This window comes from Brassica rapa, chromosome A09 (genome assembly GCF_000309985.2).
Source record: "Brassica rapa cultivar Chiifu-401-42 chromosome A09, CAAS_Brap_v3.01, whole genome shotgun sequence".
Lineage (NCBI taxonomy): Eukaryota > Viridiplantae > Streptophyta > Magnoliopsida > Brassicales > Brassicaceae > Brassica > Brassica rapa.
Genome location: NC_024803.2, coordinates 12,035,892 through 12,061,397, shown reverse-complemented (window position 1 = coordinate 12,061,397; position 25,506 = coordinate 12,035,892). Strand labels below are relative to the sequence as shown.

General features: G+C 36.1%; 3 protein-coding genes and 3 non-coding genes across 9 annotated transcripts; 3 read left to right on the top strand and 3 right to left on the bottom strand.

Annotated features, from left to right (window-relative positions):
* Window positions 1–1,310: 1,310 nt before the first annotated feature.
* LOC103838702 lies at window positions 1,311–9,456 on the top strand. Of its 3 annotated transcripts, XM_018654920.2 has the most exons (4): window positions 1,311–4,198; window positions 4,745–4,747; window positions 4,870–5,513; window positions 5,682–9,456. In XM_018654920.2, the coding sequence occupies exons 3-4, from the start codon at window positions 4,896–4,898 to the stop codon at window positions 7,386–7,388; spliced, it is 2,325 nt and encodes a 774-aa protein (XP_018510436.2). In that variant the 5' UTR covers window positions 1,311–4,198; window positions 4,745–4,747; window positions 4,870–4,895; the 3' UTR covers window positions 7,389–9,456. The 3 variants fall into 3 exon arrangements, with proteins under 3 accessions (XP_018510436.2, XP_009113398.2, XP_033135250.1); XM_009115150.3 differs by lacking the exon at window positions 4,745–4,747; XM_033279359.1 differs by having other exon boundaries at window positions 1,311–5,513.
* Window positions 9,457–9,959: 503 nt separating this feature from the next.
* On the top strand, window positions 9,960–13,371 carry LOC103838701 (heavy metal-associated isoprenylated plant protein 35). Its single transcript, XM_009115149.3, has 3 exons — window positions 9,960–10,486; window positions 10,703–10,778; window positions 10,925–13,371. Exons 1-3 carry the CDS (start codon window positions 10,385–10,387, stop codon window positions 11,806–11,808), a joined length of 1,062 nt encoding a protein of 353 aa, XP_009113397.2. The 5' UTR covers window positions 9,960–10,384; the 3' UTR covers window positions 11,809–13,371.
* A 3,000-nt stretch (window positions 13,372–16,371) lies between these two features.
* On the bottom strand, window positions 16,372–16,444 carry LOC117128773. Its single transcript, XR_004452163.1, has one exon. It is a non-coding gene; the product is annotated as a small nucleolar RNA snoR53Y (small nucleolar RNA).
* Window positions 16,445–16,612: 168 nt separating this feature from the next.
* Window positions 16,613–16,710, bottom strand: LOC117128760. The gene has a single exon (XR_004452150.1). It is a non-coding gene; the product is annotated as a small nucleolar RNA snoR69Y (small nucleolar RNA).
* Window positions 16,711–16,772: 62 nt separating this feature from the next.
* On the bottom strand, window positions 16,773–16,866 carry LOC117128759. The gene has a single exon (XR_004452149.1). It is a non-coding gene; the product is annotated as a small nucleolar RNA snoR69Y (small nucleolar RNA).
* Window positions 16,867–17,302: 436 nt separating this feature from the next.
* LOC103838700 (CWF19-like protein 2) lies at window positions 17,303–20,649 on the top strand. Of its 2 annotated transcripts, none has more exons than XM_033279360.1 (7): window positions 17,303–17,491; window positions 18,009–18,082; window positions 18,176–18,424; window positions 18,511–18,714; window positions 18,790–18,951; window positions 19,042–19,863; window positions 19,947–20,649. In XM_033279360.1, the coding sequence occupies exons 2-7, from the start codon at window positions 18,047–18,049 to the stop codon at window positions 20,487–20,489; spliced, it is 2,016 nt and encodes a 671-aa protein (XP_033135251.1). In that variant the 5' UTR covers window positions 17,303–17,491; window positions 18,009–18,046; the 3' UTR covers window positions 20,490–20,649. The 2 variants fall into 2 exon arrangements, with proteins under 2 accessions (XP_033135251.1, XP_009113396.1); XM_009115148.3 differs by having other exon boundaries at window positions 17,343–17,504; window positions 18,010–18,082.
* The last annotated feature ends 4,857 nt before the right edge of the window (window positions 20,650–25,506 follow it).

Here is a 25,506-nt window from a genome sequence, read left to right as displayed (position 1 = left end):
GAGTTTGTGTTGTGTGAGTGGTGCCGACAGTATGTGCGTAACCCGCCCATACTAGGCTTGTTTGGGGTTGATTAGTGTTTCCTCGCCCTCGTATTCAGCGGGTTCAAGGAAACCCCTTATTCGCTGGATCGGGAAGACTCAGAGAGACGGGATCATGGCCTATGGCTGAGTGATTACACGACGGTGTAATGTGGCAGTGACCCGAAGGACTGTGGGCTGTCGCGCGGTGACCCGAATGACTGTGGGCCGCGGTCGGTTGAAAGTTCCTTCTTCTGGCCTTTGTGGTAGGAAGATAGGATATTGCCGATAGAGAGGATGAACACTAAGTCACCATTTCCCGGGGTAGTGTGTTGTGTTGTGTTTAGAGTGTCGTAGAGGGTTATGGAACCCTCGAGTTAGTGTAACATCGATATACGGTGTTACAAGTTAGATCGAGTCGTAGTTACTCATAGTCTTATTATTGTGATTGTGTTTGTGGTTGACTGATTTGCTTGCAGGTTCTGACATTAAGTCTTAAGTCTGGTTTAGGTACCGGATTAGGCTTGGTGTGTATTTGGTTAGTGTAGGCCTGATGTTGGCATGTATATGTTTGAGGGATTGCTTGTGAAGGGTATTAAAGCTATGTGGTATCATTGGTTGGCCGATCATGTTCTTGTTTGATTGTTGGTTGATCGATTAATGATACTTGTATAGTCTAAGTGTCTAACACTACATGAGTATTGAACTCAGGCGTATATATGGTTAGCTAGGGATTGTTTGTTGACTTGTTTTAATGCAGGTTCCCGTTACTTGAAGTTAGATCGTGGCAGGAGGCCAAGTCTAACTTAGTAACGGTTTGCTTAGCCTTAGCTTTTATTGCATGCTAGGGCTAGATTGATTGTTATTTTGGGTTTCTGGGTAGAGTTTAGGTTGCGGGTAGAGGCCGCCAGCTCACTGAGTAATACTAGATTACTCATCCAACTCCGTTGTCCTTTTTGCAGGTCGCTTTAGGCAAAGATGATCGGATAGCTCGGTGCTGGACGTTAGGACCGCCGGTGTAGATTTTCATGCCTTTTGTAAACGGTATTGTGAATTGTGTTATGTTGACTCGATTTGGCATTAGGCCGGGCCCAGTCTTGGATTATTCTATGTATGAATATTTCCTAAATTAATAAAAGTAATTGTTTTATATGCGCTTCATGAGTACTCTGATATTTGACTAGTCCGGTCTAACACAACGTTAGGTCGTAGTACGGGTTGAAAAGCCTTAGGCCTCGATCTAACGGAAAACGCTAACTCTAGGTACGGGTTGCAAAGCCTTGTGCCTTGACGCAGTGGGACGAGTTAGTGGATGAACTGGTCTAGGTCGTGGAGTAAAGTTTGTGACTCTGACCGAATCGTCCCTAGCCCGTCACGTAGCGCTTCCGGACCATGGTGTTGGGTTGGACGGTCAGTCATGTTCTTGTTTGATTGTTGGCTGGCCGGTTGGCCTTTCATCTCCAACCCTTGGTGTGGGTCGTCCGTCGGTCATGTTCTTGTTTGATTGTTGGTCGGTGGGTTGACCTATGCTTAGGCGGTTCGGGGGTGTTACAGATGGTGCCTCCTGTAGGCAACCGGACAATCACAACCTCACCCTCTCTCCGGAGACACTAGGGACACACCCAAATATCGATTTAGTCACCGGATCCGGCCGCAATCAGGTGAAGACTAGAGAAGGAGGAGCAAAGAGGAGGTGAGGAGACCATAGCTTAACAGGGATGAGGACTGGATCAAGGGGAGTGATTAGGGGTGGTGGCCGACGGTTAAAAGCTTACCGCCAGCCATCGGAGAAGAATCAAAGAAGAACACCGAAGAAGATGAGGTTTGGAGAAGAGAGAACATAGATAATTTTCTCTCACCTCTCTCTTAATTATGTTTAGTGTATATATATTTATTATTTCATAATATACATAAAATAATTTTTATATATAATGCGCAAGACAAGACGCGGGTCTTATATAATAAAATAGGAATAACAACATGTATTGATACCGAATATATAGACTCCATAACTGCACCAATTTGTAACAATTTCATCTATATACTATACCCCCTTTGTTAAACAAAGCATCTCTATACCATACCTACTTTCTAATGGTTCGTCTACCCCAGTTTGATTAATTAGACGGTTGGCGTAAAACGTCCTATGTCGATAGGTCGTAAATTGTTAACCCGACGTAGAAACCCTAGTTCAAACCGATAGAAAAAAGAGTATCATCCATTAGTATTTTTTTATTCTTGATCCAGAGCCTATTATTGATATAGGTTGATAGATAAATTTTAGATATTCTACAAGGTTGCACCAGCCATGGATTTGATGTGTTACTACCGTGATGGAATTTTACTTTCACGTACATATTAGTTTTGAGATGCTTAAGAACCTTAAATTTATGATGAAAAGTTATTATAAATCACTAGACTAATGCTGCTCATACGCACTGATTTTTATTATCTTATAAGTTTCATTAGGATATATTTCTGATATTTGAAATTTAGGTTAAGGAGATGAGATTTGATCATGTTGAGGCAATCCACAATCTAATCTCGAAGAAAGTAAAGAACTAGAGATTAAAACTCGGTTGAGGCTTTTGTGTAAAAAAAAAAAAAAAATCGGTTGAGGCAAATACCCTTTTTTAGGGTTTGCTTATTGATTGTGTGAATGAAATAATTTACAACCCTTAAGACCTTTATTTGCATGTGATTCTCTGATATCTTGGCTATGTGTATAAAGAACATCAATAAAAAGTATGAACAAACCATTTTATACTATGGGTATAATAAACTAGACAAAACACAGTTTTGAAGTATCATTAGTATATCATTACAGTTCCGGGTATGAATTTGCATTTTGGCTTATATTCTTGATGTACGAGTTACTCGAAAATCCTAGTTCTCACTATAATCGGGTCACTTAAATTTAGACAACTTATTTAATTTGGAGATCACCGACGCCAATCAAAGTTTAATTGGATGAAGTACATATTGAAAGCACTAAATCATAAGGTGTTTACAAACATATAGTTTAACTTTAGGATTAGAATTTGTGAAGCAGCTTAAGTCATACAAATAAATTGGAGAACATTCTTTCCATAAGCTACCTTAGCTATGTCAACATTTTTCAGGTTAGTGTTGTTACAAAGTTGTGTCATGAAAAGAAGAAAAAAAAACAATTCAACCTTAAGAAGATGTGGATATACATGATGGAGTTAAAAATATACATCGAATTTTCTCCCCATTCTGCATTCAGAAGTGGAAATTCCTATTTAGACAATGATATACATGATTTTTAATGGGAGAACAACACTTATTTCAGTAAATATATTTCTAAACTGGTGAAGATAATGTCTAAATTGGTCAATTAGTATGTGCTTCTCGATTCATTTGGAAGAGGCTGTGATTGTCAAGAGTATGTTATCCTTTTTTCTCTTTCACGGCTTTTATGTAACTTGAAAGCATATATTTCTGTAAACTGTGCTTAAACAACGTTTGATGATACATGTTATGTAAAATATTGTACTTTGGTTTGATTTTCAAACCATTTTAACCAGTTAAAAGTTGTTATCAAAAGAGAAATCATAATACCATGTTTAATAAGCTCTAATATATGGTGTGATCGGTCTAAAACTATTATTGTATTTGCCATCATTTATATTCAAACTCGTATTAGGTATGTTTTTGAATATTGTTTTATTGACGAAAAGCAAAATTTTGGAAAAAAATAATAGATGATATATTTTTTTTGGTCGAGTGATATGTTTATTTTACTATACGTAATAAGTCTATAGTTGCTAATTTTACTATAGAAAAATAAGACTTATGGATTCATTCTTATTCCAAAAATATATTCTTTCAAAGTGAATAAAGAAAAAAAAATACAATATGTAAATATACATAGAATTAAAGAAATCATTATAAGAATATTTTGGTTGTAAGCTATTTTCTCTTCTTTAATTTATTTTTATTTTTTCTCCAAGAGAAACTTTTGGTCCTTGTTGTTGTGTTCTCTCTCGAAGACTTGTGTTGAAAGAGCGAGCGGCCAGAGTGATCTCTCTCCATCTCTCCCACCACATAAAGGAAACTAAACTTGTTCGGTCGTTGCCTAGTCGAGTCGAAGGAGTCTCGTCTCACTGCAATGCAAAGCTAAAACTATCTCTCTTCTTTCGATAACCTCTTCAGTCAGGTTTTTACCAAATCTCTCTTTAATACCGTTTTAGGTAATACACGTTCGTGTTCGTGCGATAGCTTTTGCGGTTTGCCAAAAAAACGTTATTGTTAATGCATAGAGAGATCGAGCAAAAAAACAAGATCCTTTTTTTTACATGAAGTGTTCATCTTTTGTCTTCACGTTTTCTGCTAGGCCGGCGTTAAAGATTTCAACTTTATGCTTTGCTTTGCTTCACTTCGTTTCCAATGTGATGTTTATCTCTTTACGTGTGGTCTGTTATCGTTTAGAAATTACTTGTCTTTGTTTGGGATTGACCCTTATCGTTCAAAGATAAGAAGCACGTTCTTGATTCTGGGTTTCACGCTCTGAAAACAAATCGATTCTATTCGTTTTTTTTGTCTAAGTCTTGTTTGGTTTCTTTGATTTTGCCTATGTGGTTCTGTTTCTTGTTTTCTGATTTCAAACAGTAGATTTATATCTCATTCTCCTTTATTGTATCTTTGCCTGTATGTGATTTTTTAAGCTTTTGTTTTCAAGACCTTGGGGGCAATGAGTGAAGAGTTTGTTCTTATATGATCTCAGATTAACCTGTTGTGTATGTGTTCGTCTGCTTGTTATAGTTTGCCAATGTACACTTGGAGTATGTTCTTTAACATTAAATGAGTGTGATCTTCTCTTATATGCAGTTTTTTTTTCAATTCCCATTTTTAAAATGGACGAAGAAAAGACTCTTATGGAAGAATATGTGTGTGGAGATCCAAAAGTTGATATTCGTGTTGGAGACGAGTATCAAGCCGAGATACCTCCTTTGATATCTGAATCCGAACGTGCAGCTGCCTATCTTTCGAATCCTCTAGCTTCTGAATCTAATGCCGTAGCTGTGGGACTACCTGTTGACATAACGTGGATAGACACCAAACTTAAAGACGATGTTAATGTAGACATGAACGAGTCTCTCAAATCTCTGAAAACCAAAAGAAACCGCAGAGTTGAGAAGATGAATCTTGAAGCTGTGCCTGAGAGACCATCAAGTTCTTGGGAAGATTTGGAGGTAGATGCCTTTGTTCTCGGTCTGTATACATTCGGGAAGAACTTTGCTCAGGTAAAGACGTTCTTGGAGAGCAAAGAAACAGGAGAACTACTTTCTTTTTACTACGGGAAGTTCTACAAATCTAGTAAGCACAAGATTTGGTCAAACTCCCTTAAGAAACGGAGTAGAAAATGCATACAAGGGAAGAAGCTCTACTCAGGCTGGAGACTACATCTGTTGCTGTCCCGTTTGATGCCCAGCATTACCGATGAATCATCGCTGAAAACAAAGCTTGTGAATGTGAGTCTCCTTTGCACATTCTCTTACACTTAATATATCATTGAATGTGTTAATGTGTATTTTCCAGTGACAGCTGGGACGAAACTAATATTACATGTTGTGGTTTCGGTTCTGACAAAGAAAAAAAAAGTGTACTAACAAACAATGGTTTGCATGATCCATTAACAGGTCTCAAAGTCATTAGCTGAAGGGAACACATCTCTGGAGAAATACATCACCGCGGTGAAGGAGCTAGTGGGTCTCCGGTCTCTTGTAGAGGCAGTAGCAATCGGTAAAGACAAAGAAGATCTGACAGTTCTAACAACGGAGCCTGTTAAATCGAAGCAATGGTTCACAGTTTCCTCCTCTGCTGCTGTTCCTGCTGGTTTAGGGGTGTACAGTTCACTCACATGTGATGAAATCATCGAGAAACTGAGTGGTGGTTCCCGTCTAAGCAAGGCCCGTTGCAATGATATCTTCTGGGAAGCTGTGTGGCCGCGTTTGCTAGCGAGAGGGTGGCGTTCTGAGCAGCCTAAAGACCGAGGCAAAGACAACATTGTCTTCCTCATCCCTGGGGTAAAGAAGTTTTCTAGACGGAAACTTGTTAAACAGAATCATTACTTTGATTCCATCAGTGACATTATTAAAAAAGTTGTTTCGGATCCTGAGCTTCTTGAGTTTGATGAGGCAGCAGAGATAAGAGCTCCCAGTGAGAATAAAGAGGACCAATTAAAACGGCGTTACCTAAAGTCTCCAGAGTCCTCTTCTTCTACACATATGAAGTTCACTGTTGTGGATACTACTAGTTTGGCTGCAGGAGGCAAGTTGTGTGCGTTTAGGGAGCTGAAGAATCCGAATCCTGAATCTCTAGGTTCTCAATCAAAGGCATCTTGTGTGGATGTAGAGAAGCATGGTAAAGAATGTAAGTGGGAAAAGAGACGAATGAAGAAACTGGTGGAAGAGCCGGTGAGGTTCATGATTGTGGATTCATCAGGGATAAGGAGACGGAGACGTTTGCCCGCTAGTGATCCATCATCATCGCAGAACAACCAGTCTGGTGCCAGTACAGGTGTGACTGGTTCTGGTGTGAAGGAGGAGAAGGTTCGGTCAAAGAAGAGGTCTGTCCGAAAATCAGAATCTGCTAACAATCATTCGCTTAGTTCTTCATTTCCCTTGCCAAAACGAAGGAAGCTCAGTGCGTGTGTAAGGAAAGATATAGAACGTTTTGGTGAAAGTTCTATCAAGACTGAGAAAGCAGAAGAAGAAGAAGCTGGAGACGGGATAGAGATTCTGAGGCCAAAGACTGAACCAAATGAGTTATGTTCATCAGAAAGACAACAACAAGAGGAGTCAAAGCAGTTGTTGTGTTCTTCAAATGATCTGGAAGAGAAACTGATTCAACTTCCTTCAAGGTCAGGCTCAGACAAGAGGAATTCTCCTTCCACTGATCATGGAACTAGTCAAGAAACTGCATCAATAAAACAAGAAGAAGAAGAAGAGCAAAACCAAGAGATAAACGCAGATCCTCCGAGAAGACAAAGCACAAGAAAGAGGCCATTGACGACTCGTGCTCTTGAAGCTCTTGAATCAGGATTTTTTACAGCAAAGAGTACGCCTAAACCAATAAAAAGGGAAAGGTCTAAAAGGATCAAGCACTCAGCCAATGTGAGTAACAGAGCTCAAGGTGAGTCAGACGATGGTTTTCTTGTGAAGGAAAGTACATCAAGTAAGCCGCTGGACGGAGTAGAGTGTTCGGAACCGAGCTTTCTTGCGGAGAAAGCAACAAGAGCAGCGAGTAAGCCTGTGGAGCAAACAGAGGATTCTAACAGGGAGACAACCGAATTCTCTACTAAACGTCCTCCCATTCTTTTGAAACTTCCCTTTAAGCGAGGCTGAAGTAGAATGAATCATTTTTGGGCTTTTACCTGATCTTAGAGCTTCGACTCTCTGAAGAAATTGTGTATAGAAAAAAAAAACTCATTTTCTTTTGTTTTTGCCTGGTAAAACTCTTTGAAGACATATTTTTATTCTTTTGAAATCGTTTCTCTTTATAATGAGCTCAGTCACACTTGCTAAATTTCTAAGATAGATAAATAAAGATATGTTTTTAGTCCATCTCTAGTACTATATTTAGATTTCATTTTTCGGTTATATCTTTTGTAAAGATCTAGTGGGATGAATTCTTCACATAGGAATATAACATGCTAGATACGGAGTGTTGAGGCCGCTTCACCGTATCATTCAATTTCCCAATGCTGGTTAATTTTGAAAATACTTGACTACAAGTATTGCTTCATTTGACAATTCCTAATGATGTTATGTATCATTTTAAAAAGATGAGACACGTTTGACTTTATTAGTTTTAATTGCCTTTGATAATTTTTCACTTTAGTATTTAGGAACCTCAGCAGACACAAATATCATTTGAAATAAACTGATTTCATGATACAATCATCTTATCATACTAGTAGTACTGGTAATGGCGAAAGCATATTCATAAATTATAACCATCTGTCTAGCTTACTTTACTTATTCAATAGAAAGATATAAAGAAATCTAATAACCAGCCGTCTTATCCCCTTCCGTATCTTCTGCGAATTGAACATCACACCCAAATGGAAACATAAGCATATATAGCTTGGTCTCTGCCTTCATTGACCACCTGCAAGCCATATAGGTTAAGTGAAGACTTCGATTGCATTGAAAAGTGAATTGAATTATATGATTCATTAGGTGATAAAACAAAATAAGACCTGAATCTACACAAATTGTGATGAAAATGGCCATGAGCAGCTTAGCCCTTGATGAAGGTCCAACAAGCCGGAATTGTATAATCACCGACTTGGATGTCATTATCAGGTTTTCTAAGCATTAAACGCACCGTCGTTGTGATCCTAAGAGACTCGTTGTGAGCTATTAGTTAAGATATGTCAGTACACGAAGAAGCAAAATGGTAGATACTCTATAAATGGGTGAAAGTCATGGATTTGTAGTCTTCCCATGTTAAGCAGGCATCCTTCTCAGTCCTATCTCCAAGTATTCTCGCATGCTCTCGCATGACTCTAAGCTTTTCGCTTATGAGCTTTACTGTAGCAGCAAGAATCCGTGGTGTTGTTTGGTTAGCAATCAGAAAAAAATGTATATATGTAATATTGATCTTCTCCTCCACGCTCATCTTTGCTTTTCCTTCTTCCTTTTCTCCACATATGATTTTGAAAAACTTCCCCAACTCCTCTCCTAATGCTCTCTTCTTCAACACTGCCTCCTTTAGTAAATTCATCATCATCTTTCTTGCCTGCATGACCTCTATCGTTTTAAACAGGCCTATAGTAAGATTATAGAAAATAATTACTTTCATCATATATTATAGGACACCGATCCAAGGAAATTTGAGGGATTTAGATTTCGTGGAAATTGGTGTTCAAAAAAAAAAAAAGATTTCGTGGAAATTAAAATGGATTTTTGTGTTAATTTTGGTAGGATTTTGAGGATTTTTGTGGGGATTTTAAGATTTTTGAGATTTAATTTTTTTCAAAGTCAAAAAAATATTTAAAATGCTATATAATATTTATTTATTTTATCAAATTCTGTTTTCTATTGAAAAGAGAATAAGATGCAGTAATTTCTTGAAATTTTATTTTTTATAAACAAAATTGTAAAAATCTTTTAATACAGGTCATTTAGAGGTGGTAGTTCTATTCACTAACTTTTAACCATAAATTATCTCTCAAATCCCTTCAATAGGATAATGTTTAAAAAAAAAAAAGTGATTAGCCCAATAACCTGAGATTTTGAGGTATTTGTACAAATGATTAATCCAATAAGATGAAATTTTAAAGAATTCCTCCAAATGCCAAATTCATTAGAAAAAAAATAAAATTCTTTCGTACACTTAATCCAAAAGAAAATCGCATAAAAATCTTGAAAGTGACACTCGTTAATATTTTAGACCTCCAACGTTTTTGACTGACATTTTGAACTTTCAATCTAACATCTATATCACAAAAATCTTCAACTTAACTTACTTGTTCATCAAGTCAAAAATGTGATTGGAACTATTTATTTATGGATAAAAATTGATAACATAACAGTTTTTTTAATTAAAAAACTAAAAATAAACAGAATCATAAAATTAGATAAAATTTAAATATTTATCTTTCTAAAAAAGGTTTTTTGCGTGTTCAAATAATTAAATATTTATCTTTCTAAAACTATAATAAAAATATTCAAATAACTTTTATAAATTTTATTAATTTTTTTTTAAAATATATAAAGTAAATTGTTAAACTTATAATACTCAAAAAAAAATTCAACCGTAAGAAATTTTATAAACTTAGTGGATTTTTAAAAACTTATAAGATTTGAATTTTTAAATAATTTAATATTTCTTAAAGTTTAAATTTTCTTTTTGAGTTTTATAGTTTAACAAATTTATTTAAAATTTAAAATTTAAAAATAATTATAATTTTTAATTTTTAATATTTTAGACAATTTATAAAAATTATGTTAATATTTCTTTTTGTTTAAAATGATTTAAATTTAATTTTTTGAACATCTAAAAAAATTACAATTTTTCTATGCAAGAGTTTTCTACTGCCTAATCGGCATTATGGATTCTCTTGACAAGCTGGCCGGCATTTATATCTTGGTCTTAACCATTAAGTCTTTTTGTGACGAATTAAACTCTTTCGAAAATCGGTGTTGGACATGCTATGGTTTAGACTTTAGAGCGAGTGAATAATTTTCATATTAAAAATAGAGTAAAAAGCACACATTCCCCCATCCTTTAAATCCGAGTCTTACTGTATTCCCCATAATCTTTTGCTTTCCCCGAGTCACATTCGTCTCTCTCTCTTCCGCTTCAAAGAGCTAACAACTTTTTGTTTTCTGAAATGGCAACAGAAGAAATGAAACCGGAAACTAAGAAAACAGAACAGAAGCAATCCCCACAAGTCAAAGATCTTACTCCTCCACCTCTTGCACTTCCATACAAGGTCTGAGTTACCCTTCATGCTTATAACTTTATGTTTGAATATTTGAACTCAGTATTATATGTCGTCAGTTTATAATCTTCACTATTCCATGATAAATCTTCTCGACAAACCCATTGATAAGTATTCTACCAGTACAACTGTTTTTTTGTCTTTCGTATATCTCTTTTCAATAATTTATTCTTTATTTGTTGTATATCTATTTTTCTGGACTCGCAGACATGCAACTTGAAGGTTTCCATTCACTGCGAAGGCTGTAAAAGAAAGGTGAAAAAAATCCTTACCAGCATTGAAGGTACACATAATCACTTTCAATGTTTTTTTTTTCACTTTCAATGTTGTTAGTTAAAAACCTATAAAATAAATCCTTCATTGTGGAGAACATATATTATGATTACAGGATTGTTAGTATTGAGCAATAGAATTTTACTTTGGCTGTAGGTGTTTATAGAGTGGACATTGATGTGAAGCAGAACAATGTAACGGTGATGGGAATTGTCTCACCAGAGATTCTGTTAAAGAAGCTTCACAAGGCAGGCAAAAACGCCGATCTCGTGCCGGAGATACCCGACCCGGTAGAGAACAAACCCCACGACCCGAAAGAGAACAAACCCGTCGACCCGAAAAAGAAGAATAAAAAGAAGAAAGAAGAAAAACCGGAAATAACCGATAAAGATACGTCTTCCGGTTCTGATAAACCGGAATCTGAAAAACCTGACGGCGCCGGAAAGTGTAGTTCCGGCGACAGCAGTGAAGCTTGTGCTCCAGTCAAAGAGGATAAATGCGAAATTCTCAAAAAGAAAGACTCTGCTCCGGCAGATTCTTCGTCACCGGAAGATTCTCCGACAGAATCTCCGGCACCGACGGCGGAGAAGAAAGCTGAAGAAAGCAGTGGCAGTGTTGGCAAAAAGAAGAAAAAGAAGGGGCAAACTATGAGCAGTGTTAACAATCCTACCGGTGGACCTGGCCGTACTAGATCACTACCTTCGCCCAATAGTACTCCTGCAGCAGAAGATCATGACCGTTCAAATAATCAACACGATGGCCATCAAATGCTACCCAATAGCGTTGCGCCACGTCAGGATATGTATCCCTATCCACCTAACTACTATGCGCCGCAGATCATGTACGGCGTAAGCTATAACGTTGCTCAACCTCCGGTGAGCGTAGACGCTGCATCGTATTACTCTCCTGCGCCACCTCATTCGTATGCGTATATGCACCCAGGCTATCCACCGTGCGATCAAAACCCGTATCCATCTCGACCGTCCGATTCGTTTGAGTTATTCAGCGATGAGAACCCAAACGGTTGTTCGGTGATGTGATTCTGAACGAAGAAGGCAATTACTAAAGTGACCTTGACTTTCGCTTATACGCCTCGTATGATTAAAGGGTGGTCTCGTATTTTAAAGTTGTACACGTGAAAGTGAGTTAATGGTCAAGTGAAACCTTCATAGTTAGGTTTTGAAACTATGATTATGTTTGGATAAAGTTGAGCCTCCTCTTTTTTTTTCCTAGCTTTTAATAACATTTTTTGCTTTATCATTTGATTTTGCCCTTTTGTTATTCACATGGTCTTTAATATCTAAAGTCGCTAAAAAGAATAGTTTGTGATTCAGTTATATTGCTGATTTGTAGAGAAGATGTCAATGAGGAAAGCAAGAAATGTGGAATATGCATTTATGCGATATTGCAATGCTTAGTTGTAAGGGGAAATGGTGATGCGTAAAGTGTAGAAGCTGACTGGGCACTTTTTGGGGCAATTTTTTGTTTTATGTTCTCACCATGACGTTGTATTAATCACTTGTGCATGGGGACATGCAATTTTAAGTGATTTTGACCTTTCAAATCCAAAATTTATTACTCCTAACATTTATTGTCCTATATTAAGGTGCCTATGCTAGCTGATAAGAAAAAGAAAACAAATTAAAAGCTCTGTCTTGCTTTTTTGTACAAAATAAGTTAATTATAGCTTCGATAAATGTAAAATTTCTTTAAAAGTGAAAAGCTGAAATAGTGAACTTCTCGAGAAAAAAGTAGGGAGGTTTTAGGAGAGGGTAATCTACAAAATTACATATTCATTTCTCATTTGTCTACAATCAATGATGTCAGAAATAAGTTACGTAGAACAGTAACTCGACGCTTTTGTTTTATGATCTTTACTAAACATGCTTTCACGATGTTATCAACTAGACTGACACAAACATAACATAAATTTAACTTTGGTCATATAATTCCGGTAAAAAACAAATGAACAAAGACAAAAGAATAAATCACATAAATATACTCCCTTGTAAATAGTACCCCCTCCGGATTTGAATATATGATGTTTAAGGTTGTGCACACATATTAAGAGAAATTAAATACTTACTTTTATCAAATACTTTTTGGTTTTACTTTTAATTAGTTTAAAGATTAATTTAAATCCCATTAAAATTCAACCACTTATATTTTTTACATTTTGATTTATATTTTATTTTAAAAACAAAATACATTAATGAAAAGTAGAACATCATACATTTGTATACAAGGAAAAAAACTAAAACATCATATATTCAAATTTGGAGGGAGTAGTTGATAATTTAAACTTTTCACTATATATCAAGAAAAGTTAAAATACATCATATTGTTTTATTTTTTTAGTTTTATTAATAAAGTTTCATCATTCATATTTTTACATCTAAATTTATGTTTTAAATTTAAAAATAAATGCATTAGTTATACTCCAAACATTTATCTTTTTAATAGAAAGACAAAACCGATGACAAAAAAAAGAAAAAATAGAAAGACAACCTAAAACATCAATCATTTATAAACGATTAAATTATTGTCTATTTTACAATATTTCGTAAGAACAAATATAGACAGAGAAAGAAAAAAAATAATATCGATCTACTATAGTTATAGTAGTCAAGTATACAAATTACAATCTTCTCCAGACTCCACCTGATATTATTTATTTGTGGAATAAAATAGCAGTTTTGAATCCCTAAATGTGATTTAACCTGATAAACTGATATGATATATGTTGCACAAAAAAAAACTGATATGATATAAATATATACAAAACTTGAGAAAATGATTCTCCATAAAACTGAATTTATCATTAAACCCAAATCAGGCAACTGTACTAAAAGTTAAACCAACATTCAAAAACCTTAACAATAGGAACAGAAAAGAGGGGAAAAAAAATGGATCTATGAAATATCAAACTAAGTTTTACATTAAAAAATTAAATAAAGAATGTAATATATAAATAGATGTCAAAGTCTAATTAGTACGAAATAACAATATAACTTCAAACAAGGAAACTATGATGAGGTGATAAACCTTTAGTGATATGGTTCCTAAGGGCATCTGCATCCCAATTCCATTTTTTCTTTTAAAATGGAGTAAAAATGGACATGGAGTAAGGAATGCTTCAACCCAACTCCATATTTCACTCCATAATAAAATTTACTCCATAAATGGAGTAGTTTATTTTTTGTTTGTTCATCACTCCATAATGGAGTGAAAAATGGAGTAGAGTTGGAGAAATTTTACTCCATTTTCACTTTTACTCCATTTTAGAGGAAAAAATGAAGTTTTACATTAGAGATGCTCTAAGAGCAGCATATTGGGGTTAACTATGCTTCTTATGCATACTCCATAATTTACTTCAAAATGGAATGGAAAATAGAGTAAAAACAAAAAATTAAAAAATCACTTCATTTATGGAGTTATTTTCTATTTTTTGTTTATATTCTATTTTCCACTTTATTTTTAGAGTAAATTATGGAATAAGAATAGAGATCGTCTTAGTAATGGATTCCAAATATTAAATGAAAATAAGAATACAAATTCACTGCAATTTTCTTTTCATCCCCATTCAATAAAGCAATTACTTAAATACACAAAGAAAGATAACTAAATAACTGTATAAAGAAAAGATAACTAAATACACTTAATGGACAACACACAATGCCGTGACTCTTGTTATGATCTTATCAATTAGCCTCATGGAGCCACTTTGGTCAAATTCTTTGCGATATAGGAGTGGTAACAATGATAAATGGTTACACTCTCTCCGATCTTCTATGCACTAGAATTTCTGGAAGGTAGCATATAATCTAGTCTCAAGACACGTATTTGTTGTAGCTTTGTAATAGTGGCATTTGAAAGACGTGGAAGCTCCAAAAGGCGTAGAGACCACCAAAATCTGTACCTGACGTACACTTGACGTTGCAAACATTCTCGAGCCAAGAGGAAATATCATTAGAAGATGATGTTGTCAAATCTCAAGGATTGTATGTACACTGCAATAGCAAAGAAGAATGGCCCAAAGCTCGGCCCCTATGTAGTCACGTACAATCTATGAACTTGGCTAGAAATATTAGAATGCATACTGTTAATCGGATACTAAACAGAAGGGTGTCATTTAAAAAAAAAATTCTAATCCCCATAAAATACGTTGAAATTGTTTAAAACCATTCCAAACCAACTCGTATCCCTTTTGATTACAGTTTCACCGTTGCCAATTCTGATATATATATATATATCTTAGTTTGTGTGTCCAATTGTGAAAACCAACTCTCATCTCGAGCTATTTAATTAGTAGTCTCGCTATCAGTCAGCCAAACATCCTTAGCATTTGCTTGTTCTCCATAAGTGATTATGAATAGACTTTCTTGTTAGTTTTCTTTCTATTGCCTTAGTGTTTGTGCCTTTTCTTACGATTGCCCGTCTGTTGATTTTGTTAGTGTCAACAGTCTCTTCTTTAATACTGTCCTGGTTTCCCACACAAAAAAAGCTCCTTCTTGGTTTCTAAACTTTCTATTGCATATTTTCTTATGTTGTTTTCTTGTTAAGTAACTCTCTTCATCACATAGTTAGCTTCCCTTGCAAACATTACACCTCTTTGATGTCTTAATTATGATTTGAATGATTATTAATAGGTTTTGGATTTTTTTTGAACATTTGTGGACCTCTGCAATCTCGCTGCAAATGCTCTTTCTGCATTTCTACAATTCACGTCATCCAACATGATTGTATCGCAATCAGAGTGCAATATCCATCAGCCTAGCCATCAAGTAATCCAACTTGTTTGTAACGCAATCAGATTGCAATGTCCATCAGCCTAGCCATCAAGTAATCCAACTTGGTTGTAACACAATCAGATTGCAATATCCATCAGCCTAGCCATCAAGTAATCCAACAAAAAAGCTTTAAATCAATTCAACTTCCCTAATTTTCATCCACAAGTTTTACACGCCTATGTCTCTGTTATCTTTTAACAACATACAAAACAAGCAAAAACATAAAACCAAATTTTTAACGATGGATGTTCTTGACAAGGAAACTATTTTCTGTTTTTGTCCACTGGGAAAACTATGTATTTTAATAAATATTTAGTTGAATTAATAGAGGCCCCATCACTTGATCCTCAATCTCAACTTAGTCAAGCCAGTAAATGGATCCTGTGCCCGCTTTAGAAGTCACAGAGGCAATCGTCTTAAAAAAGTAAGGTTTGGAGCCATGCAATTAGAGCTAAATTTTACTTTTAACTCACTAATCAGATTGCTGTTGCTTAGGCTTCGCTCTAATTGCAGCTAAAAGTAAGGTTTAGTGCACAAACTTATTATCAGATTGCTGTTGTTTAGGCTTCGATCTAATTGCAGCTAAAAGTAAGGTTTAGTTCACAATCTTATTATGATACAATCTGATTTTGAGGGTTCCTTTATTATGGATGTAACATAAGAAGTTCTTGGATTATTCTACCAACCTAATGGAACTGCGTGGATTCTGAGGAACAATATTCACAATAGTATAGTACTAGAAATAGATCACAATCTCAAAACTCTAAAACAGTTACTAAAACAGAGACAAATGCAAAATAAGATTCAAACAGATGATCCCTCAGTAACTTAACATTATTTCAGTCAAGGACATCAGTATTAGCATGGTTAAACCATCATTGGGAATCGGTTTATAAACAACTTTAAAACAAAAACATAATTGCTCCCTCAGAAATAAATTACAAATCATATAAAACTTTATCAGGTATACATTAGCAATTAAATCATCACAGGGAACGCAATCGAATTTTGACTTAATTTACTAAGAAACAAAAACAATATGATAAGAAAGGGTTTAAGGGCTCAGAAAAATGTTAGAAAACAGTTATTTTCCTTGACCACAAAAGGTCTCATAATGAGCTGGGATAATATGTTATCATCACAGCCACTTAAACCCAAATTCAATATCGAAAAACAATGGAAATCAATAATCAACAATAATTAGAAATCAAGAATGAAAGGCTCAGATATATGTATGAACATAGTTGTACTCCTTGACCACAAAAGGTCTCATAGAGCTGGGATTATATGTTATCATCATCGCCGTCAGAACACGAATCACACAACTAATGCCTACATAATCTAAAGACAAATCAGAGGCTCGCACTAGAAACAAGAATGGCTTAAACTATACAAATCCAAAAGACGATTACGTCGACTGAAATTACAAGGAAGAGGCACAACAGAACGACAAGTAAAGAGTTCAAAACAAGAAGATGTCGGAATTAGAGATAATCGAAAAAGATATTTATAAGAGACGGCCAAGAGAAACTAGGGTTTTCATATCACAAGGCCTTATTAACCTAAGCCTTTTAATTTGGGCTTTAAACAATTAGACGTTCTCAGAACTTTATCTGGCCCACCAATCTTGGTATAAGCGGAAGTTGAATTACTAATCCTTGACCGGTTCGAGACGGAAACGTATACGAATCTCGGTTCGACATTATCCGGTTCTTTCCCCCGATTTGGCTTTTTTCCAGTTCGATTTCGTTATATTTCTAATTTTACTCCCCGGTTTTACGGTTCGATAGTCCCGGTTTGTCAGATTTGCCGGTTATTAGTCTCGGTTTGTCATATCTTCCTGTTTTAGTCACGATTCGTTCATAGTTTTTCTTGCCGAGCCCTAAATCAGCGAGCGGGCGTATCGTTGCCGGCGAAACTGTCTTCTTCTTCCTCTTCCTCTTCCGGTATGTTTTCTGAATTAGCTCTTCAGCTTTTTTTCTAAACTTAGATTAAAAAATGGATATGTTTTGATTTCTGCTTAGAGTCTCTTCAACTCTCGAATTGAAGATGATATTTTTGTTTTCCGTTGAAATTGAATCGCAAGGACATTGGGACTTTTAAGTAATACGAAGAGAAATTCGAGTAGTGGATCTTTGGGTGTTGCTGATGATTCACTTGAATGACGGGAAATCAATTTGATTAAAGGACAAAGCTTTATTTGGGCGTAATCGAATTTTGTCAATGTTACTTAAAACCCAAAGGTTTCAATCTTTACTTCAAAGCCTTACTAGTGACCTGTGAGCTTAGCTCAGTTTCCATCTTACTGACCATAAGCAAAACGGTACATGTTTGTTTGTAGAGTATAAGTTAGCTTTTTGGGTTTAGGGGTCTTGTTGATTTTCTTTTTCTCAGTTTCATTCATTCCCTAATTTTGATTCGCTCTTCCTTGTTGATTTGATTCTTCCACAGGAAAAAGTTACCCAACCTTATACATATATTGTTTAACATGTTTTCTGGAATAAAGATCATACCTCGTGATGAGGTAAGGTTACTCGTTTCCTTTCATTCTTCTTCTTTTATTTTTAATGTGTTAAAAGTCTGGCTTGAGTTTGATGTTTCAATCTACTCATGTTAGGTGCTTGATGATACTTCGGATAGAGAAGACAAGAAGGATAGAAGAAGAAAGAACAAAGACGTTGATAGAAAGGAAAGTAAGCGACATGGCAAGAAGATTACCAATTCTAGAGATGACGACGACTTGCCCGACGGTGATATTGCTAGAAGGAGTAATGGTCTCGATTTTATGCTCCCGCCAACACGGAAGACTGATCCGGATCCTGCTTTAGATGTAGAGGAGAAACTGGAAGAAAGCACACATGAAGAGGTGATTGAGACATGTTTGATTTGGAGTTTCAGTCGAACTCGGTTTATAGTAGATTGTTAGTTAATGATTTGTAAGTTTGATTCCAGGTTATTAAAGTGAACCCAAGAGAACTGAATCCTTATTTCAAAGGAAATGGAACCGGTTATCCAGAGGAAGAATCTGAGAAACGAAACGGTAAAGATCAGCTCTTACCAACTTCTGTTGTTGGAGATGGAGGTGCGAGTTGGAGGATGAAAGCGCTCAGGCGTGCAAAGGAACAGGCTGCGAGAGAAGGACAAAAACTTGAGGAGGTAAGTTCTTGTTTATGACTTATTAGCATAGTTTGTTTCTGAGTATTGCCTTATTATTTGAGAGTTGTTGCGCAGGTTGCTGGAGAACGATGGGGTTCACTTGGTAACCTTGTTGAGTCTGTGGCCTCTCAGAGAGCAGCTCCATCTCGTGCCCATTTGAGTGCCATTAATAATAGAAGAAGAGAGAACAATGGAGACAATGATAAAGAGAAAAAACCAGAAAGAGTTTCTGAGAAGGTTCTTTAACCGTTAAAAACGTAGCTTTTATCTTTGAATTCTCATCAATAACAGTAATATTCTGACATATGTGACGTGTTTTGTTTGAAGGGCTATGGTCGGGACTACTTGAAGGATGACTCTATTCGTCATCGTGTATTGAAAGCCCCTAAAACCGATCCTTCATTATCCTGGGGGAAAAGAAAGGGCCAGACTCATAGACACGAAGACTCGAAGCTGATATCCGAAGCTGCATCTCACTTGAACAAGTTTACTAATGATGGAAGCTTTATGAAGCAAATGCTTTCTAAGCAGAAGAGTGAATCAGTAGAGCCTCGTGAAGATCACCACAGAAACGAGGCCGAGGCCGAGACCAAAAAAGATGTTGTAACGGCTCTTCCCAATATAGAATCTTTAAGTGTGAATCAACTAGCTGCTAAAGCCTTACAGCTCCGTCTGAAAGGGAAACTTGAAGAAGCTCAGAAACTCACGGAAGAAGCAGAGAGGCTGAAAGCAAAGCAAGCCGTTGGAGACGATTCATCCAAAGAACAACAACACTACGTCAGAGCAGCGAGGTATCCTATCAAGGACATGTCTGGTAAAAGGAAGAAGGAAGATGATGACACGGATATGCATCTAGCCAAAAGCATAATGCATAACAAACAGTACAAAACATCTAACCAAGCAGCTGATGATGAGTATGACTACGGAGACGCTCCAAGCAAAAAGTCCCGGAAGCAGCGGGAAAGCAACGTTCCTGAAAAAGACAACCGTGTGAAACGCATCATGACACAGCAAGAACGCTGTCTCTTCTGTTTTGAGAACCCAAAGCGGCCGAAACACTTGGTTGTATCCATCGCAAACTTCACCTATCTTATGTTACCACAACACCAGCCCCTTGTCCCAGGCCATTGCTGTATCTTACCAATGCAGGTATACACAATATAAAGATACTCTGTATTTTGACTTTAACTGCTTCTTTGTATTGACGAGTGTTCTTTGTTTGTACTGAGCAGCACGAGGCAGCGAGCAGAAGCGTTGACGACAATGTTTGGGACGAGATCCGGAACTTCAAGAAGTGTCTTATAATGATGTTTGCTAAAGAAGGCAAAGACGCCGTGTTTCTAGAGACGGTGATTGGTTTGTCTCAGCAGCGCCGCCACTGTATGATCGAGTGCATCCCGATCCCTCAGGAGATAGCGAAAGAAGGACCTCTTTATTTCAAGAAGGCGATCGATGAAGCGGAGAGCGAGTGGAGCCAGCACAACGCGAAGAAGCTCATTGACACAAGCGTGAAGGGTCTCAGGAACTCGTTACCCAAGAATTTCCCTTACTTCCACGTGGAGTTTGGGATAGACAAAGGGTTTGCTCACGTGATTGATGATGAGCAAGAGTTCAATAGCAATCTTGGATTGAATGTGATCAGAGGGATGCTTGAGTTGCCGGAAGAGGACATGTATAGAAGAAGAAGGCATGAGTCTGTGGAGAGCCAGAAGAAAGCGGTTGTGAGCTTTGCACGCCAATGGGAACACTTTGATTGGACGAAACAGCTTGACTAGACTGTCTATGGTTTGGGCGGTAAAACTCATCAATATATAATGTATCTTTTTGTAAACAGAAAGATTTCTTGAAGACAAGTCGCTTTGATCATCTTGAAAAAGTTGCATTGTTTTTCTGAACAATCTTTCTCTATTATAAAGTTACTTTTTGAATCGGAAACATACTTGAAAGAATCGGTTGAGAGTCCAAAGTTTTTATTGGGATGAGTTCTGACGTTTTTTTTTGGGTGGAAAGTGCACAAAATAAAGTTAGGAGAAGTGGCTAGAGATCCGCTTGCAGTTCAAATATCATTCATGGCATTTTAAAGTGTTTTAGCATTAGCAGATGGAAAAACTATCTGAAATCATTTTAGCCGTGGGTTATTTTTCCATCTATATTCTTTCTCAAGATACTTCTAAGCCGTGTGGAGATATGAATCTTTGTTTGATTCATAATCTTTGTCGAGAAAGCACTTAATTTATCTGAGTAGTTGGTCTTTTTTCTATACAGCAAATCGTTAGTTGTTTTTACCATCCAACTAGTCTAAACTGATACAGTCTTTCTCGAAAGACATTGATAAGCTGTGGGACATTTCTAAGCCGCCGTAGGTTGCCTTTGTCTAGAGACATTCCAAAGCCATGCCAGTTTTTGTTTGAGAACTGTCTTTGTCTATACTTTAAGGCTTTGTGGTTATTAAACAAAAACAGGTGTTTAAGCATTTTGGTCCATAGTCTTTGTCTTAAGATCTTTCTAAACTGTTTGTCAGTTTTTTTCATCCAACACATATTATCTAAGCCATTAGTTGCTTTAACTTTTTTTTTCTAAACCGATTGTCATTGTTTCCATCCATCATGTCTACAAACCAACCTATATTGTCTGTCTTATACTTTTAAGCCTTGTGGTTGTCGCAAAGACAATTCATAGTTCTGATTTTTTTTTGTGTTAAGACATCTCTAAAGCTGTTGGTCGTTTTCTTCCCATCCAACAAGTCTAATTTAAGCAATTAGTCATTTTTATCTATTTAAGGACTTTTCGGAGACTGTCTTAAGACATCATTAAGCTGTTGGTTGCTTTTCTCCCCATCAAACAAACCTTATTTAAGCTGTTAAGTAAGAATCTCTTGATCATTGTTAAGAATCTTTGCATTATGATCTTTTAAGCTCTTGGTAGTCTTTGTCAAAAGACTTTCCTAAGCTGTGGGACTTTCCAAATCTGTGAGTTGTTTTCGTATCAGCTATGTCTTAAGACTGATTTCAGACAATTGACATAAACTGTGGGTTGTATCTCTATGAACTGGCCATTCTTCCGTTGTCTTTTTCTTAACTTTTAAGATTTGGTAATTCTGTCCATCAACTCTTAGTCTTTGTAGCCTTGTGGTTATCCAAGCAGAAAACAATTTGTTTACGCATTGTGGTTCAGAGTCTTTGTCTTAACACATCTTTAAGCCATGGGTTTGTTTTTCCATCTAAGCAGTGGGTTTGTTTTTCCATCTATAGTAAGACTTTGTTGTAAATTCATATTGTTTAAGAATCTCTGCCTTGTGATTTCTTAAAGCAGTTGGTCTTTCATCAGTACAACAAGTCCTTAGTTTTTTTTCTACCATCCAACAAGTCTATAACATAGACTTTCTCAACATACAGTACTTCTAAGCCATGTGGAAAAAAGAATCTTTGTCAAGAATCTTTCAGCAGTTGGTCTTTTTTTCTATACAGATCATTTGTTATTTTCACCATCCAACAAGTCTAAATACAAAAACACCCTCAATCTATCTTCAAAATTACAAAACAATACCCTTAACCTAAATCCTAAAATAATTTCTCACGCCTCAGCTCTCTCTCACGCCTCTCTCTCTCTCTCTCTCTCTCTCTCACTCACGGTCTCTCAGGCCTCAGCTCTCTCTCTCTCCCTTCACCATCTCGCACGCCTCTCTCACACCTCTCTTCACCATCTCTCACGATCTCTCATCTCCATCTCTCACACCTCTCTTCACCATCTCTCACGATCTCTCTTCTCCATCTCTCACGCTTCTCTCCACCTTAGCTCTCTTAAAGGTCAGTTCTCTCTCTCTCTCTCTCTCTAGCGTTTTGTGTTAGAATAATGGAACCCTTATATTAATTAAGTTGGATGTTGGGTTTTTTGATTCTTGATATGGGTTATGGTATAATCAGAACAAGAACAAGAGAAACTAAGTGTGTGGTTACCAGAAAATGGGGCGATCTGGTGTGTGAATTTGTGTTAGAATAGAACAAGAACTCAAACCCATGCTCCAACAGTCTTTAAAAAATGGCCAGTATTTGATTATCAAATCTCTGTTTTTAATCTGATTATCAGACATGGTTTTATGGGTTTGAGTTCCTGTGAATGTTTTCAGACATGGGTTTGAGTTCTTTTTGGTCTGTGACGTTTTGTTTAAGTCAAATTTATTGTTTATAGTATCATTCTCTTAGTCTTCAGTGTATTGGAGTTCTCTTTCTGCATTTAAAAAATTTACTCACATCTATTGTTTTTGTAATGAGATTTATACTCTTATGCCTTTTGGATCTGTCTAAAATTGATTTTGGCTGAGATGAATTAGTGGTCATTGACTGTTTAATATATCTTTTGTGAATATGCTTGAATGATTGAATATTTTATATTTTGTTTTTTCATTTAATCCCCTGTTTTCTCTCTTAGAGTGGTGTTTAGAGTGAAAAAATATTAGACATTGAAAAAGACTCTATGTTTCAAATATACTAAATTTTTTTTTCTTAAACAGGAATGGCAAGGTGCAAGAAAGTATAAGACCAAAGTGCCTCCAAACATGGATGTGTTTGAAACAGAGTTTGGTGCTGTTACTGTAATTGGAGCAGAAGGATGGTGTGCTCAGCAAGGAGAAGCTAGCTTAGATTCTAGAGTAGATGCAGAGAAGGATGACGAGTCTGATTCAGTTGACACTGAGATGCCAGCACCAAGAGAAGGAACAAGTAGAGCTAGAGGTTCAAAAAGAAAGCGTAAGGAATTTGATCAAGAGCCTTATGTTCTAAGGAATGCAATTCTGGCTGAAAAATAGAATGGCTTTTATGTCTTATCTCTAGTGATGATGATAAGATTAGCTATCTTGAGAATATGATTGGAGTTAAGATATATGAAGGATTGTAGTCTGTTTCAGTATGACTGTTTTAATATGACTTGATTTAAGTTTGTACTGATTATTATTATATGTTACTCGTATGATCACTTTTTTTTATTATTTAGATTTTTTAATATTCTAAGTTACAAGGAATAATATTCAAGTGTAGACTTTTTAATTAGAGTTATAGTTTATTAATGTGACAATTCATAAACAAAAGTGAACTTGTACAAGGAAAAATATAAGAAACTGAAACGATTAAATATATTGCATCCATGGTGTGATTTATTACACTTTACAGTTTTAATGATTTAGCCACGTTTTTGACGAAACCTAAATACACAAGAGCAAATGTATGTCAAAAGTAAATATTTGGTCGCCAGCGATACAGAAACGAACAGCACAGCGACAACCGCTGCGATCAATCGCGCGACATAAAAACGAACAACATAGCGACAACCGCTGCGATCAATCGCGCGACCTTCAAACGAACAACTGTCAGCGACATCATGTCGCAGTCGCTGGTCGCTGACTCTGGTCGCTGACGCTGGCGACCACGAAACGAACAGGGCCATAGTCTTTCTCGAAAGACCTTTCTAAGCTGTGGGACATATCTAAGGTTGTCTTTGTCTAGAGACATTCCAAAGCCATGGCAGTTTTTGTTTGAGCTCTGTCTTAAGACTGATGTCAGACAACTAGTCTATAAATCTATCATTGTTTACAATTTTATGCCTAGTGGTTATTAAACAGAGACAGGTCTTTAAGCCTTTTGGTCCATAGTCTTTGTCTTAGATTTTTTTCAAACTGGTTGTCGTGTCTTTCATCCAACAAGTATTATCTCATCCATTGTAATGTCCGTCTTAAAAATCTTTTAAGATGGTCTCGACTTCTATATCCTATTTTGTACTTTAATCAAGGACTTAAGCCGTGGGTAGGCAAGAAAGGAATCTAATTATCAATTCATAGTCTTTGCGATAAGACTTTCGTATCACTAGTTATCTGATTGGTCTTTCCACACTTTTAATTTTAAGCCTTGTGGTTATCGCAAATACATAGTTCTCACTTCAGAGTATTTATCTTAAGACATCTTTAAGTCACTGTTCATTTTTTATTTTCATCAAACAAGTCTAATTTAAGCCATTAGGCGTTTTTTCATTCATTGACGTTTCAGAGTCTTTGTCTTTAAGACATGTTTAAGCCGTTGATTCTTTCTCTTCCCATCCTACAAGTATAATTTAAGCCGTTAAGTAAGAATCTGTTTTAGATTCATAATACTTGATAAGAATCTTTGTGCTATGATTCTTTAAGCCATTGGTATAGTGTTTATTTTAAGACTGATTTCAGACTATGAATCGGTCAATCTTCCATTGTCTTTGTCTTAAGAGACGGTAGTTCGATCCATCTAAAGTTATAATCTTTGTATACTTTTAAACCTTGTGGTTATCAAGTAGAGACAGTTCTTTAAACCTTGTGGTTCATAGTCTTTGTCTAAAGAACAAGAAACCCTAAATAATATGTGGACATTTTGTTAACTATTTTTAATAATGGGTCTCTTACTTTGTGGACTCCGTCGCTATGTATATTCTTCTTAAACACACAGCACAATGTATATGAGTTCTGAAAAAATCTGCCACACTATGAATAATTACATGGTTAACTAAAATTTGTTTTATGGGCCCCTTACCTTGTGGGCCCTGGGCGGTTCATCCATTGTCACTTTTTTTAAGCCGGCCCTGCACGGCACATGTACTCTATTGAACTATTATTACTACTAGAGTTTTTAACCGCGCTACGCGCGGTTTACAGCTTTAAATATTTTTATTTTAATGTTTAACTACAATGTGACTATTTTTGTTTGGATCTGTTTCTTTTAAAAAAAGTTAGTTATATTATATTATTGGTCATTTTCAACTTAATTTTGTTTCATT

Bases quoted from the DNA above. Each gene is read 5' to 3' on its own strand.
- LOC103838700 (XM_033279360.1), top strand. From the start codon at position 18,047: ATGTTTTCTGGAATAAAGATCATACCTCGTGATGAG. The intron at 18,425-18,510 runs GTGATTGAGACA...GTTTGATTCCAG, and splicing joins AAGAAAGCACACATGAAGAG to GTTATTAAAGTGAACCCAAG. The intron at 19,864-19,946 runs GTATACACAATA...TGTACTGAGCAG, and splicing joins GCTGTATCTTACCAATGCAG to CACGAGGCAGCGAGCAGAAG.
- LOC103838701 (XM_009115149.3), top strand. From the start codon at position 10,385: ATGGCAACAGAAGAAATGAAACCGGAAACTAAGAAAACAGAACAGAAG. The intron at 10,487-10,702 runs GTCTGAGTTACC...CTGGACTCGCAG, and splicing joins CTCTTGCACTTCCATACAAG to ACATGCAACTTGAAGGTTTC. The intron at 10,779-10,924 runs GTACACATAATC...CTTTGGCTGTAG, and splicing joins AATCCTTACCAGCATTGAAG to GTGTTTATAGAGTGGACATT.
- LOC103838702 (XM_009115150.3), top strand. From the start codon at position 4,896: ATGGACGAAGAAAAGACTCTTATGGAAGAATATGTGTGTGGAGATCCA. The intron at 5,514-5,681 runs GTGAGTCTCCTT...ATCCATTAACAG, and splicing joins TGAAAACAAAGCTTGTGAAT to GTCTCAAAGTCATTAGCTGA.